At 38.1% G+C, this 15,846-nt stretch overlaps 1 protein-coding gene across 5 annotated transcripts in view; it reads left to right on the top strand.

Moving 5' to 3' along the window:
* The window catches only part of LOC104712028 (endoribonuclease Dicer homolog 3), an 8,648-nt gene continuing 3,176 nt past the window's right edge, over positions 10,375 to 15,846 (top strand). Inside the window, exons 1-18 of one of the 5 annotated variants that reach the window (XM_019229324.1) lie at positions 10,375 to 10,659; positions 10,788 to 10,959; positions 11,120 to 11,233; positions 11,689 to 11,823; positions 11,924 to 11,993; positions 12,121 to 12,158; positions 12,237 to 12,368; positions 12,471 to 12,623; positions 12,723 to 12,852; positions 12,939 to 13,026; positions 13,108 to 13,300; positions 13,392 to 13,552; positions 13,636 to 13,958; positions 14,150 to 14,421; positions 14,516 to 15,027; positions 15,107 to 15,201; positions 15,309 to 15,538; positions 15,630 to 15,839. In XM_019229324.1, coding sequence (XP_019084869.1) covers positions 10,508 to 10,659; positions 10,788 to 10,959; positions 11,120 to 11,233; positions 11,689 to 11,823; positions 11,924 to 11,993; positions 12,121 to 12,158; positions 12,237 to 12,368; positions 12,471 to 12,623; positions 12,723 to 12,852; positions 12,939 to 13,026; positions 13,108 to 13,300; positions 13,392 to 13,552; positions 13,636 to 13,958; positions 14,150 to 14,421; positions 14,516 to 15,027; positions 15,107 to 15,201; positions 15,309 to 15,538; positions 15,630 to 15,839 — 3,180 coding nt within the window. In that variant the 5' untranslated portion in view covers positions 10,375 to 10,507. Of the gene's footprint in view, positions 10,688 to 10,784; positions 10,960 to 11,119; positions 11,234 to 11,688; positions 11,824 to 11,923; positions 11,994 to 12,120; positions 12,159 to 12,236; positions 12,369 to 12,470; positions 12,624 to 12,722; positions 12,853 to 12,938; positions 13,027 to 13,107; positions 13,301 to 13,391; positions 13,553 to 13,635; positions 13,959 to 14,149; positions 14,422 to 14,515; positions 15,028 to 15,106; positions 15,202 to 15,308; positions 15,539 to 15,629; positions 15,840 to 15,846 lie in introns of all 5 variants that reach the window. The other 4 variants (XM_019229325.1, XM_010428819.2, XM_019229327.1 and 1 more) reach the window with 4 other exon arrangements.

Genomic DNA, 15,846 nt, shown 5'->3' with positions numbered 1-15,846 from the left:
GGGGGGGGGGGGGAGAAAGAAGTTCAAAGTTCAAATTTTGGTCAAGGAACTCGACCACATGCAGTCGAGTGGTGGGGTCGAGTGGCATCAAAAAGTGAGTCAAAGATTCCCAATTCAAATTTGAATGGTATGGACGCTCCACTCTTATCTCCTTGTCCCCTTAGCTTCTTTATATAGATCTAAACTCGATCCTATGCTTCTCACACTCTCTCATTTTTCTTAAAACAATCAAATTCTTGCTTAAAATCTCTCTCAAGTTCATCTTCCTGCTCAAAGCTTTGTTCTTTTGGTTTTTAGGTCACTAACCTATTAACATTAATCTTTGAGTTTATTCCTTTCAGTTCTATTTGAAAATGTCTTCAAGGTCTTCAAGAGCATCTCAACAAGCTGCTTATCGCTCCCTAGATCGACGTGAATGTTCATATCCTGATTGCTTGCATCACACTCAATTTTGTTTGACATCCTTTATGCTACAACTACATAAGGGTAATTGATCTCCTTGCATTCCACCTGTTCATCATATCTATCATCATTCATCATCAATCACCACAAAATTAAAAGTATCAGTAGGCAACCTGAAAAGGTGCAGCCACTACTTATAAAAATTTATTTGCAAATCACTTTGGTATTCTTTTTATTAAGCATACTGCCTTACAAAATTTGACAAGCGTCATAACACGAAAATGCCTCAAAAAAAGAAGGGGGAGAATAACAAACATGCAAATAATAATGTCGGCAATTTGGCCAGTTGTCCGACTAAAAAAAAAAAACAAAACAAAATGCCACACTCCAAGCGAAGTGTAGGTAAAAGCTGGGCTCTAAGCAATGCCCACATGTAGTCCATGATCGACGAGCAAAATAAGCCGCCACCCTCGCACAATCCCTTTGATCCGAGGCAAGGTATAAGCTGGGCTTCAATACGCAAACTCAACGCTTCCCGCTTCTGAAATTTAACAGCAACACCCTGCAAAAGCAGACTACAAACAAAAAGCATATGGTTCCGAACAAAGTCATTCGGCTCGACATAATAAGATGAGAGACGTCTCACTGTCGAGAAAAACCAAAAAGATAAATAAAACAAACAGATAGCATATCATATTCTAAAATAAAACCCGCCAACCGGGTGCAATGTTCAACAAAAAACACACGTTATGCCCGATAACAATCAAGGGCCCCGAAAAGAGTCAGCAACCCTACATACGGCACAAAAATAAAGAAAAAAAAAACACATTAGTTCAGTTCATAAAAGATTAAGGTAAACAACACGCCGGGTGCCCTCAGCGACCTCCACGACCCTCACAGCGAAGAGCACGGATCCGATCGGGGAGCCAAAAGGGCATCATGCGGAACTTCCCAAACCCGAATCGCTCCCAATCCTCCGGCCCAGCCTCCAATTTCCTCATCCCCATTTCAAGATCCATTCTCTGCTCGACCAAAAACTCATGCTGGCGGCGATAGGCAAGATGTTGAATCTCAATCTACAAAAAGAAGGGAGGAGGAGAAGAAAACGAAAGTAAAACCTAACAGTCAAGAGCATAAGAATGGCAAAGTAAAAGATAAATGACGGGCTCACCGTTCTAAACCAGCCAACCGCCTGACGCCTTTCCTCACGAGTCAGAGATTGAAGAAACTCTACCAGAATCTCAGCAACGCCCTGCACAAAATCTCGCAGCAACGGCCGAAAAAGAGGTGAAGCAGCAGCAACTGGAGGCTTCTTCCAAGGGAAGAACAAATCATGTGGGCGAGCCTCCACAAAGCGACCTGACCCATCACTAGGTTGAACCGGATTGATACGGACTGGTGAAGGCGAACGATCAGTTCGAGGATGACCAAAGACGATCCGGTCACAACTCGTCGACGGTCCTGATCGGGGCGAAGACAGACGGTTACGGTTCACCAGAACCCATTCCCCAGAATAATCGGAATCACTCATGATCAAACAAGGAAAAAAGAAAGAGAATGAAAAGTGAGACAGAATTATCAGTTAAAAAAAAAAAGAGGAAGTTCTGTGGTTTACTCTCCCACCCCCACCTCCCTTTATATAGCAGGGACGAGGGGAGAACGAAAAGACGTCGCATTAATCAACCGCCCGTCCACTTACCAACATTTAATGCGCCTCCCTCCGCAGCCAATCGAAATCCTGCAACAAAAATCACACCACACGCAATGTCCACGCGCGGTAATGATGAGAAAAGCCTCGGAAAAGTAACAAGTCATTCAACCCAAGCATTTAATGCGACAAAACTGAAGGGTCCAAAGGTTACGAGTCAACAAAGTCTCCAGCTCGTCAAGAAAAAAAGAGGGGGGACTATGGCAAATTCTAGCTTTTTCTAGACTCGCCCTCAGCTCGTCAAAAAAAAAAGAGGGGGGACTATGGCAAATTCTAGCTTTGCATAGACTCACCCTCAGCTCGTCAAAAAAAAAAAAAAGAGGGGGGACTATGGCAAATTCTAGCTTTGCCTAGACTCGACCTCAGCTCGTCAAAAAAAAAAAAAAGAGGGGGGACTATGGCAAATTCTAGCTTTGCCTAGACTCGCCCTCAGCTCGTCAAAAAAGAAAAGGGGGGACTATGAAAAATTCTAGCTTTGCCTAGACTCGCCCTCAACTCGTCAAAAAAAAGAAAAGGGAGGACTATGGCAAATTCCAACTTTGCCTAGACTCTCCCCCAGCTCGTCAAAAAAAAAAGAGGGGGGACTATGGCAAATTCTAGCTTTGCCTAGACTCGCCCTCAGCTCGTCAAAAAAAAAAAGAGAGGGGGGGGACAATGGCAAATTTTAGCTTTGCCTAGACTCGCCCTCAGTTCGTCAAAAAAAAAAGAGGGGGGGACTATGGCAAATTCTAGCTTTTCCTAGAATCGCCCTCAGCTCGTCAAAAAAAAAAAAGGGGGGGGGGACTATGGCAAATTCCAACTTTGCCTAGACTCTCCCCCAGATCGTCAAAAAAAAAAGGGAGGAGAACGGCAAATTCAAACTTTGCAAACTCAAACATTAACCACTTCATCCATAACCAAAAGGGAGGGGGTATAAACAAACCACCCTCAAAAGCTTCCTAACAATTCAGGTTCATCCAAAAGAGAAGCAAAAAAAAAAAACATAGATAAGTCCTAAAAATGGTGCAAGCCACAAACGGCATTATTCAAGAAACCACGCAGGGCTTATTCAGGCTCAACCTCATTCACACCTTCGGGAGCAGGCACAGGAGCTAGCAGGTCCACCACGGCTGTGCCACTAATAAGTCACGGGATCTGGATGGCATGTCCTTCTATTCCCTCAGAAATCGGAGCCACAGCAGCATCCGCCAGGGCAAGACCAGTCACAATGTCCTGTTCGGGTGTCCCTTGCGGCATCCTCTACGATTCAACATCCGGAGCCGTTCGTCATCATTCCCACGAGGCAGCTCGGGTTCCATGTTCTTCGCAGCAGCGGACGGCATGTTTGAGCCATACTCGTCAAAATCGACGACCTCATCGTAACCGGGAATACGCCGTCCATTAGCCGCGACATGCTCAGCAGTCAGAGTCACCACATACCCATCGTTAACCAGTGGAAGAATCTCCATACCATCCACAACATTATCCCAAAAAGCCAAACCGTCTACAACAAAGTGGATCATTTCAGCAGGAATCGCACATCCAGTCTTCACAAGATCGTCGACCTGCTTTGCAATGCCATTCGTCTGAGCCTTCATCATCATTGAATTAAAAGCCCGCCTCGCATCCCATATATGCCGACGAATTTGGTTCGACCGTTCGCGGTAACTCTCCCTCACTTCGCGACAAACCTCCTCGGCCCTTTTCTCAACCGCCAGTTTAAGCCGACGATCGTAGTCTTCCGTAGCTTGATGAACAGAGGCTTCCAAGCGAGTAACATCAGCACAAGAGCGTTCCAATGATCCTTGCAATTGGTGGTTCTCCTCCTTCAAGCGGTCAGACTCCCGCCAAGCCTTAGTAGACTCGGACCGATACTTGCCAATCTGATTCTGACAATCCTTCAATCCAGCTTCGGCGAGAGCGATATCCTGGTCGGCAGACTTCAGTCTGCGCTCATAGCGACAAACCATCAAATACACCAAGCTCGCTGACTGAAACAAAGTCAAATAAAGGTAAAAAAAAAAAAGAAGAGAAAAGAGAAGGGGAAGAACCTGGAGTTCATGCCGAGCCCATTTGTCAAATGCGTCATCCTCCTTCAAATCCCCCTCGGAACGGTCACCCGATACCTTGGAGATTTCAGGAATAAGAGCACCAAACTCCCTCTTGTCAGACAGAAAAGGAGTCGCATAACAAAAGTGGAGGGAGTAGGAAGACTGGACACCCTTATCCTTCGGATCCAGCGAGGAAGTCCTAGACTTTTTGAACGTAGCCACCCCATCAGAACCAGACAGAACTTCCTTGCACTTACCAGAATCCCCCGTCGAGTCAGGCGGATTCCTCGAAGAAGAGCGATCCTTTTCGACTGTAAGATCGATGGGGACAATGTCCTTATCTCGCCGAGCAGCATCACTAGCTTTCCCTTTGTCACGAGAGGATTTACTGTCAGAAGCTCGACTGCCTGAAGCACCTACGGCACGAGAGCTCTAGGCAGACGAATGGTCAACCAGACTCTTCTTCAAGGCTAGCTGCAATTCTTTCTCTTCCACCGGATCCCTCTTTTTTGGGACAGGCTTACCTGAATACTTGGGAACACCCATTTTAACCATGTTTCTGCAACTTACACGTCCTGCGAGAACATGCCAAAACTGTTAAATAAATAAGAAACAGGGCGAAATAAGCCGATCAGACCAATAGAGAGCATACCAAGATAATACCTTTTGACGGTTTCCTGCCTCTAACCTGATCCAGCTGAGGAATGCTCCTCCAATCGAGAACCGTATGCCTCCTTAGCAAATCACGAACCTCAAAGAAGTCGGGAATTGGCGGATCGGCCGACTTGTCAACTGATTCTGAAAACCAACAAAAACAAAGTAATCAGCAATCAGCAGCCAAAATAAGAAAAGAAAGCAGGTTCCACCCAAGAAACTACCAGGGAACAAATTCCACTCAGTCTTAAAGCCTAAAGATATATCCTCTACCAAGGCATCATCGACCTTAGCATAAAAGTATCTATTCAGCCAAGTGTGGGTTTTCGATGGCGGGTGATCCATCAACTTGTACCCAGGAATCGCGCTGGCATACTAAATGCCATTAAACCCTTTCTGCCTGGTAAAGCGCATCATATCTTGGATATGGGTTTCACCCTGCCTTAACAGGCCTCCCTTCTGGCCCATTCCAAAATAGTCAGCATAACCCCCAGAAATGTTGACTGACAAAATCTCCTTTATCGGGCCGACAAAGCTTCTAGAAGGCTCAATAAAGACGGACAGCCCAGTAAACGACAGCCCGCAAAGAAACGATCACCGACTTCACTTTAAGTCGGTACCACATCGATCCCGAGGAAGGTTGAAACGTCCCATCAACTATAAATACCAAGGGAGCGACGTGCATAAGGCATCAAGTAACCTGGGAGCAGGATTCAAGAGATCGTCTGATTCTAGCTTTAAGTATCATTAGTCAAATTGAGAATACTTTTACTTTGTAATTGGCGGATCGGCTTTTAACGGATATATTGTAATTCGACGATCTTTGACAAAATAAAGTCTTTTGTTTCGCCTTCCTTAATTATCATTCTTGAGCCAGTAGCATTACTCGTTCAACATCGACGCCTCTAAACAAAAAATGTATGGTTTGATATACTCATAATGTTGATGGTAAGCATCGAGATCGGCTTGAACCTCACCTTCCCTTTGTTCATCATAAAGACTATAGTGAGACTCCGACTTCTACCAGAAATCTCTGTATAGACATAGTTTGAAACTGAGAAAAACATAATAACATTTTTATTCTACGTGAACAAAAGTGAGGTGATCGTTCTACATACTCACATGACGTTTTGATTATTCTACTCCCAACAAGACATAGTTTGGGCCTACAGACTACACAAACACAAAACTTTTTCAGCTAATTAATACCCAAACCAATACTTAGTTTCGAACCAAATTACTTGCGTTTTAGAGGGGTATTCAACTTGATATTTTAAAATATTTTAGAGTATTTTTAAAATCACTTAGTTATTCAATTAATGACTTTTAAAAATCTTTTAAAATCCTATGTTTTACAACTTAGATGTATGTAAAATCATTTAAAATAATTTGCAATCCCTTGTTATTCAATCAATGATTTATAAAACTTAATTGAAATCTACCGTTATTCAAAATATCACAATTTTTTAAAAAACTGCTATTTTTTGAATGATTTTTGAAGATTTTGATTTGTTTTCTAGTTGAAAATACTCGTCCTCAAAATCCTACCTTTTGAGATAGAATTTTAAAGGATTTCCTAAGAGAAAAAAACTGTATTTTCTGGGAAATTAAAATTGAAACAGAAACAGTCTCACCTCGTCACGTCTTCTAGCTCTTCCCAGAAAAAACTGTATTTTCTGGGAAATCAAAATTGCATTTGGCGGTCTCAATGGGAGAGATATACAAATGACTGAAGATCATCAAGTGATTAGCTTGTCCGAGAGAAAATGATTCCAAGATGTAGGACTATCATTGAGAGATGGAGAGAATCAGATCTTTCTACTAGCTCAATGAATTAAACACGCTCTAGTGATTTCATCTTCAATGTAACAAAATCACCAAGTCTGATTTGATAATTTTGTTTCAGGTATAAACCTTGCAAGGATGCTTGGAGACAAATTTCCAAAGCAGCAAGACAGCCGTTTAAGTGCAGAGCCATATATAAGCATGCCTGTGCATATCGATCAGTCTAGTAAGATGTATATGTTCAATTGACTAGGTAAATACATAAACGTAATAACTTTGTCCCTTGTTCTCATTCTGAAACTTAAAATTCAGTAGTAGAAGCTGAAATTTCTGTGTGTTTTGATGCAGGATCGAATTTGGATCATGGGAAAATGCTTTGAAGAAGTTTGATGATTGTCCATTCATCCTCGGCAAGCTTAGTTATTGTAAGAGGATAGGAAGAGATGGGAGCAGTGAGAGCTACGAGTATCCTAAGAGAGAAGGTATGATCTGTTTTTTTTTTTTCGTTGATGAGGTACTTGTTACAAATTCTTTGATCTGTTTTTTGTTGTTCATTCATATTTAGGGTGAGAATTAAATGATGTTGGGTTTTATTTTGCAGGCTCGGCTTGGTGATCACCGTTTAATCTCAATTAGGATTTTGTGAGGTCGTTAATTGTCTCTTCATCTTTCTTTTGATTTAGCTTTGAGTTAATGGGTTTGAGGAATCAGAATTAAAGGTTTGTTTACTTGTTACTTACTACTAAACCTTAGCTCTGTTGCAGATAATGAAGAGATGATGATTCATGGCTCTGTTACAGATAGCAGCTCTCGATGATGATCCATGTAAGAGGATAGGAAGAGATGGGGGAGTGAAAGCTACGAGTACCTAAGAGAGGCTTTTGTCGACAGAATTACGTCATCGTCATCTCAGTTCTGAAGGCAATTATTTTTTTATTATAAAGTATCCTAAAATCTCTCAAAATATAATAATAAAATCTCACCAAATCACAAAGTATATTTAAAAAAATATATAAAACTCTAATAAATAACCAAAATTCTTCTAAAAGCTCAATTAATTCTTGCAAAAACCTAAAATATATAAATCCCACCAAATCCCTTAAAATACAAGTGTAATACCCCTTTTAGTTTTGACGGTTTGATTTCAACTAATCTAAAATCAAAATCAAACTAAACCAGATTCGTAGCAAAAAAGGCAAAAGAATCTGGTTTAGTTTGATTTTGATTTTATAACAAGTTCACTCTTCCACAGTTTAGCTCTCTCATCCTTTGGTGTGTCAATTATTAAATTCCATAGACCACAAAAGTGAAGTTACTTGTATTATACACAATCGCTAGCAACCGCTATGCGTTTGCGGGAGGTATCGGGAGAACCGATCAACACGTAAAGGTTATAAAACACAACAATATATATAGGGATATATAGGAGAATTCAGCCAAAAAAAACCCAAACTTTACAGAATTTGCCAAAAAAAACATAAATTTCTTATCTAGCCAAATAAACACTCAACTTTTGTTGACTTTCAAATATATTAACAAACTTTTCATTGACTTCCCAAATCAACACACCATTTATTAAGTTAACAGAAAACTTAAACGTCATTAGCAATGCCGTTTACTGCTGGGGTTAAATCATAAGACGTTTTTAAATTCTTAATTTAAAAGTTGAGTGTTTATTTGGCAAGATAAGAATTCATGTTTTTTTTGGCAAATTCTGTAAAGTTTGGGTTTTTTTTGGCTGAATTCTCGATAGATATATATATATCAATTTAGGCCCTGATTGGTGTAAGACTTTTAAGACTTTAAAAAAAATAAAAGCCTTGAAAGCCATTTATTTGCCAATCATACTTTTTTGACTTTAATTTTTTTTTAAAGCTTTGTAAGTCACTTATTTTTTTCCTTCCTTGTTTTCTCATAATTTTCAAAGCGTCAAAACTAGGCTTTAAAATTAAAAAAAAATATAAAATTTTATTCTTTTCTCCCCCATTATATTTAAAAGTTCTCCAAAAGTTTATATATAAATTTTACATAAATTATTTTTACACATTAATTATTCTTATTTTTTTCTCCTTTTTTTAAGATCAATTTTAATAATAATTATTTTTATTTTCATTATCATTTTAATAATAAAAGTAACAGCTTCAGTTTTAAAAATAGGGGCATTCTCAAAAATACCCCTTTTTCCATATCTCTTTTTAAAAATACCCCTTCATGTTGACCATTTTTAAAACTACCCCTCTTTATATACAAAATGACCAAATTACCCTTTTTGAGTGACAGCAAGAATGTACAGTCATCAAAATCGAAAATATTTTCCCGCCAAAAAAATTTCCCGCCAAAATTTTTTTTCCCGCCAAAATCGAAAATTTTTCCCGAAAAAAATATTTTTTCCCGCCAAAAAAAAAAATTTTCTCGCCAAAATCGAAAAATTTTCCCGCCAAAAATATTGAAATTTATACCTTTTAAAAACCTTTTAAAACTCTTTAAAAAATCTTGTAAAAGCCTTTACAAGGTGTTTAAAAACCTTTTAAAACTCTTTAAAAAATCTTGTAAAAGCCTTTACAAGGTGTTTAAAAACCTTTTAAAACTCTTTAAAAAATCTTGTAAAAGCCTTTACAAGGTGTTTAAAAACCTTTTAAAACTCTTTAAAAAATCTTGTAAAAGCCTTTACAAGGTGTTTAAAAACCTTTTAAAACTCTTTAAAAAATCTTGTAAAAGCCTTTACAAGGTGTTTAAAAACCTTTTAAAACTCTTTAAAAAATCTTGTAAAAGCCTTTACAAGGTGTTTAAAAACCTTTTAAAACTCTTTAAAAAATCTTGTAAAAGCCTTTACAAGGTGTTTAAAAACCTTTTAAAACTCTTTAAAAAATCTTGTAAAAGCCTTTACAAGGTGTTTAAAAACCTTTTAAAACTCTTTAAAAAATCTTGTAAAAGCCTTTACAAGGTGTTTAAAAACCTTTTAAAACTCTTTAAAAAATCTTGTAAAAGCCTTTACAAGGTGTTTAAAAACCTTTTAAAACTCTTTAAAAAATCTTGTAAAAGCCTTTACAAGGTGTTTAAAAACCTTTTAAAACTCTTTAAAAAATCTTGTAAAAGCCTTTACAAGGTGTTTAAAAACCTTTTAAAACTCTTTAAAAAATCTTGTAAAAGCCTTTACAAGGTGTTTAAAAACCTTTTAAAACTCTTTAAAAAATCTTGTAAAAGCCTTTACAAGGTGTTTAAAAACCTTTTAAAACTCTTTAAAAAATCTTGTAAAAGCCTTTACAAGGTGTTTAAAAGGTATAAATTTCAATATTTTTGGCGGGAAAATTTTGTTTTTCTTTTTATTGAATAAAATAATTTTCATCTAAGGGTAAAATGGTCATTAAAAATTAAAAGAGGGCATAAATAAAAATGGCCAGAAAAGAGGGTATTTTTGAAAAGGGGTATATCAAAAGGGGCATTTTTAACAAATTCTCTTAAAAATATTTGTTACCAATCAAATTTTAACAATTAAAGTTTCTACAGTCAAATCATCTACAACCAAATTCTCTACAGCGTAAATTTTAAAGTTAAAGTTTTTACAGCCATAAGTAACTGCCGTTACCGATCAGGACCCTAATATCTAAAACTATAAAATCTGTGACAAGAAAATAAAATGGGTCAGGTCCACTGGGCTTTTATTGAGGCGTCTAAATATTTGAAGGAAGAGAAAATCCAAAAATAAAGAATCGGAAAAGGTAAGAATAAAAAAAATAGTTTGACTTAAATTTATTAAATACAGAAACTAATCTCACATTCGAAACTACTATTTTCATAAGTACCAAAACCCAGTGGCACAGGTTCAGAGAAAGAAGAAAGAATCACTTTTTAAAAGCCGAAGCTGATTCAACCCCAAAATTCGAAATTCCTCTCTACCCATTAGTCTTTAAAGTGTGTTCCTTTTTCTATGTTCGTCATGCATTCCTCGTTGGAGCCGGAGATAATGGAGGAAGAAGATTCACAACAAGGAGGCGGTGGAGGAAGCAATTCGCTCAAGAGAAAATTCTCTGAAATCGATGGAGATCAGAATCATGCTCCTATGATGATTGACTCTAATGAGTAGAAGAATCTTCATCTTCCTCTCTTTGTAACTTACTTGATTTTCTTCTTTCAACAAGGCTTTTAGGACAATTCACTTAAAGTTTACTCTTTTTGTTCCTTCTTGTGTTTTGTTTTGTTTGCAGTAGTTATGAGTTGAAGGTGTATGAGGTTGCAATGAACAGGAATGTAATTGCTGTTCTGGGGTCTGGAACTAATAAGTCAGAGATCACTAAGATGCTTATCAAAGCCATGGGTTCTTCTGATACATCCAAAAGATTGATAATTTTCTTGGCCCCTACTGTAAATCTTGTCAAACAGGCAAGTCCTCCTTTTCATTTTAGATGCTTCATTGATGTATGCAAAAGAAAAAGAAAAAAATGTTTCTTTTGGATTTGACCAATTTTAGTCAATGATATTGGTGAATGAATGGCATTGGGAGCTCATTCTTTTCATGTATTATTGTTGTGTATGGTTTTAGCAATGCTGTGAGATTAGAACACATGTGAGTTTGAAGGTTGAAGAGTACTTTGGAGCTAAAGGAGTTGATAAATGGACTTCCCAACGCTGGGAAGAGGAAGTTAGCAAGCACGATGTAAGTTTGTGTTTCTGTTTGGATCTATTTTGCTAGTAATACGCCAACTAGTAGTTTTGATGAAATATGTCACAATTTCATTGTGTGGTTAGTTCAAATTTGGCAGAATGTTGCAATCCACTTTGACCTGCTCATCGTTGTCTCTGATAATGAAAAAATCACAGGCCATGCTAATATTTCGAGTCATTGATATGGTCTTTTAGGTTGATTCTTTGTTTGTTTACTTAAAGCTCATTCCAATTTGTTAATACATTTTGCTACCTAGAGTTCTGGGGTTGGTTCTTCTTCCATTGTTGACTCTTTCACCATCATTTTGTTTTAACTTGTTTGCTCGTTCCTTTGAGATAGATCTGTGACTATATTGACCGCACAGCAATCACATACTTATTTTCTGTTGCCAAACCCAAGTGATCTGTCTATTATCTGCAATGACAATCATGTTTTTTCTGGTTCAGGTTCTGGTTATGACTCCTCAGATATTATTGGATGCCCTTAGAAGTGCATTCCTGAAACTAGAGATGGTATGTCTTATAATAATAGATGAATGCCACCGCACCACTGGCAATCATCCCTATGCCAAGTTAATGAAGGTGTGTGTTTTCTCAGTAGTGATTAAGCTCTATTAGTTTTTCATAAACAGAGTTTCCATAATTTTGCCAACAAACTAGATTCTTTCTTGTTTTCATGAAGGAATTCTATCACGAATCCACTAACAAACCGAAGATGTTTGGATTGACTGCGTCAGACGTCGTTAGAAAAGGTATGTCAAAACCAAAGATTTCTGTAACTAGTTTTAATGTTTCAACCTCATCTAAGTAAAATAAACTCATACTGCAAGAGTTTTGTTAGCCGTCTCTAAAATGTTTACTCTCTCTCTAACTATGCAGATCAGGTATCAGAACTTGAGAGACTGATGGAATCAAAGGTACCTTGTTTTTGCGTAACAAGGAAATAGATAGAGTTTTTCAAATTAATGTTATGAAACATTTTACTTTAAATTCAGATTTTTAATCCTGAAGAGCGGAATGGGGTGGAAAAGTTTGCTACAGCAGTAAAAGAAGGTCCAATATTTTATGACCCACCACCATTCTATAGTTTGGAATTGAAAGAAAAGTTGGAAAGTTCACACCACAAGGTATATATACTATATGCTCGCTGAATATGAGCCAGAACATGACTCTTCCCTATTATGTTTCAGAGTGCTTAAAAAAGATTCTGCTTTTTTCTTTTCCTACAGTTTGATGCTTCTCTTAGAAGGCTTCAAGAGTTGGAAGAGGGCAGTTTTCTCAACATGGAGAACAAGTTTGAGACATATCAAAAGCGATTGTCCATCGACTACAGAGAGATCTTGCATTGCCTTGACAATCTTGGCCTGATTTGCGCGCACTTGGTATTTTTCTAACACATTACTACCAGTTGGTTTCCTTTGGCTAGTACTACCTGCTGTGCTGATTAAAATTTGTTCTTCAACGTCTTGCTTTCGGGATAGGCGGCTGAAGTCTGCTTGGAGAAACTCTCAGATACGAAAGAGGAAAGTGAAACTTATAAAGAATGCTCATTGGTGTGGAAGGAATTTCTTGAGGATATTTTATCCTCGATTGGGGTGTATTTGCAGCAAGGTACTGTATTCTAAGCTCTATATTGGATTAAGGAGTCCACTTCTATTCACCAATTTGATATTTTTTCACTGTGCCTCGTTTGTTAGATTTGCAGCAAAACCATCTGTCAGCAGTAAATTCCGGACATGTATCTCCAAAGTTAAAAGAACTCTTCCATCTAGTGGATTTATTCAGGTAATTTTAATTGTTTTTTTCCAACTCCCAAAACTGCAACAAAAATCTTCATATGTTCTGATGATTTCAAGTTGCTGGCAGAGGGGAAAAATCTCTATATGTTCTTATTTTTGTTGAGAGAATTATAACTGCCGAAGTGATCGAAAGATTCGTGAAGAAAGAAGCCTCTTTAGCTTACTTTAATATTTTGTATTTAATCGGAAACAACTCCTCCACCGATGCATCGGCACAGAAATCACAAATTAAAATCCCTGATCCATTTCATGTTGACAAGGTTAGCATAATCTTCATTACAGTCAGACGTTTAACAGTTTGAAAAATTTGATTTTATTCTGTCTTCTCTGAAAGCTTTTTAATGAGTGCAGGTGAATCTTATATTTATCACTGATGTGGTTGAAGAGGGAACACAGGTTCCAAATTGCTCATGCATGGTTTGTTTTGACCTGCCCAAATCAGAGTGTAGTTACTCGCATTTTCAAAAACATGCCAAACAGAGTAATTCTAAGTCTATCATGTTTCTTGAAAGGTAGGAGGGAATCTCGTTTAATACAAAATGTTTAATCCAGTGCGCTCCTTTGTAGTTCAATTCTGAAATACTAATTATTGTAGGGGGAACCCGAAACAAAGAGACCATCTGGATGACCTTATGCGAAGAGAAGTCCTAATTCAAGATCCAGAAGCTCGAAACTTAAAATCGTGTCCACCTCCAGCGACAAGTGGCCATGGCATGCAAGAGACTAAAGCCATGGTTATTCCAGATTCTAACATAACTGTATCTGAGGAAGCAGCTGCCGTACAAACTGTGATTGATCCTCCTAGCAGAAATGAGCAGTTAGCATGTAAGCAGTTACGTTTGGATAAAAATCTTTTGCAATGCAGTGCCAAAGTGAAGGTTGCCTCTTCTAAAAGTAAATCATCTTCATCATCTGCAGGTATGTTTCATCATTTCCTTAATTCCTCAATAAGTTGGTGTCGGTGATTTTGGTCTTAATTCCTTCATCAGCCGCTGTTGATTCACACACACATACACATCAGACATATGTATATCATATGTCTATGTCTAAGGTCATGGAGCTTGTCTTAATTTGTTTATATATGTATACATCTTTTTTTCTCTTGACAGGTTCGAAAAAACGTAAGGAGTTGCACGGGACAACCTGTGCAAACGAATTGTCAGGGACCTGGGGGGAAAATATTGATGGCGCCATCTTTCAGGCTTATAAGTTTGGCTTCTCTTGTAATATTTCTGGCGAATCATACTCGAGTTTCTCTCTTTTGCTTGAGTCAACCCTCGCTGAAGATGTTGGTAAAGTTGAGATGGACCTTTACTTGGTCAGGAAGCTTGTGAAGGCTTCCGTCTCACCTTGTGGCCAGATACGTTTGACTCAAGAGGAGGTACCCAACGTTGATCCGTAGGATTTATACAGTTTCTTGTTTCATGGTTTGAACAATTGAACTTAATGTCTTCTTCTTTGTGGTTTGGATGCAGATGGTTAAAGCAAAGTGTTTTCAGCAGTTTTTCTTTAATGGCATGTTTGGAAATTTATTTGTTGGATCTAAGTCATCGGGAACAAAGAGAGAATTTTTACTTCAAACTGACACAAGTTCTCTTTGGCACCCTTCCTTTATGTTTCTACTGCTACCAGTTGAAACAAAGGATCTAGCTTCGACTGCAACAATTGATTGGTCAGCTATCAACTCCTGTGCCTCGATAGTTGAGTTCTTGAAGAAAAATTCTCTTCGCGTTAGTGATGGGAACCAGTGCAGCACCTTATCCAGTCAGGAAGTCTTACTCGGCGATAAAACGGAAGAAACGAATCTGATTCATTTTGCCAACGCTTCGTCTGATAAAGATAGTCTCGAAGAACTTGTTGTCATTGCGATTCATACTGGAAGGATATACTCTATAGTTGAAGCAGTAAGGGATTCTTCTGCTATGAGCCCGTTTGAGGGCGACGTCTCATCAGAATATGCTACTTATGCAGAATATTTTAATAAGAAGTAAGTGATATTCTAGCTATGGATGTTCTTTCAATCTACTTATGATAGCTCTCTAGTTAATGTTACTCCCTTGAATCAGGTATGGGATTGTTTTGACGCACCCAAACCAGCCGTTGATAAAGTTGAAGCAGAGTCACCATGCACACAACCTTTTAGTCGACTTCAATGAAGAGAGTAAGTTGATTCTTGAGAATTCCTCGAACACATGGATACGTTGTGTATGTTCTCAGGATATTGTAGTGTACGAGGTCTAAGATGTTTTTTCCAATGTAAATGGACAGTGGTTGTGAAGACAGAACCAAAAGCTGGCAATGTTAGAAAAAAAAAACCAAATATTTATGCGCATTTGCCTCCAGAGCTATTGGTCAGAATTGATGTACCACGTGCTGTGCTAAAATCAATCTACTTGCTGCCCTCAGTGATGCACCGCCTAGAGTCTCTGATGTTGGCCAGTCAGCTTAGGGAAGAGATTGATTGTAGCATCGATAACTTCAGTATATCAAGTACTTCGGTATAGTTTTTGACTCTATCTGTTATTTAGAGATGAAAGTAGAAGATATCTTGATTGTCATTTACCTCTTGCATTGGTTTAATAAATTCAGATTCTTGAAGCACTAACAACACTTACATGCCCCGAACCGTTTTCCATGGAACGGTTGGAACTGCTTGGGGATTCAGTCTTGAAGTATGTTGTGAGCTGTTATCTATTCCTTAAGTATCCTGACAAAGACGAGGGACAACTATCACGGCAGAGGCAATCGATTATATCTAACTCGAATCTTCATCGCGTAGCAACTAATCGCAAACTACAGGTATCTT

Source organism: Camelina sativa, chromosome 9 (genome assembly GCF_000633955.1).
Source record: "Camelina sativa cultivar DH55 chromosome 9, Cs, whole genome shotgun sequence".
Lineage (NCBI taxonomy): Eukaryota > Viridiplantae > Streptophyta > Magnoliopsida > Brassicales > Brassicaceae > Camelina > Camelina sativa.
The sequence above is the reverse complement of the archived record's forward strand: the minus strand, read 5'-3'. Positions and strand labels throughout refer to the sequence as shown.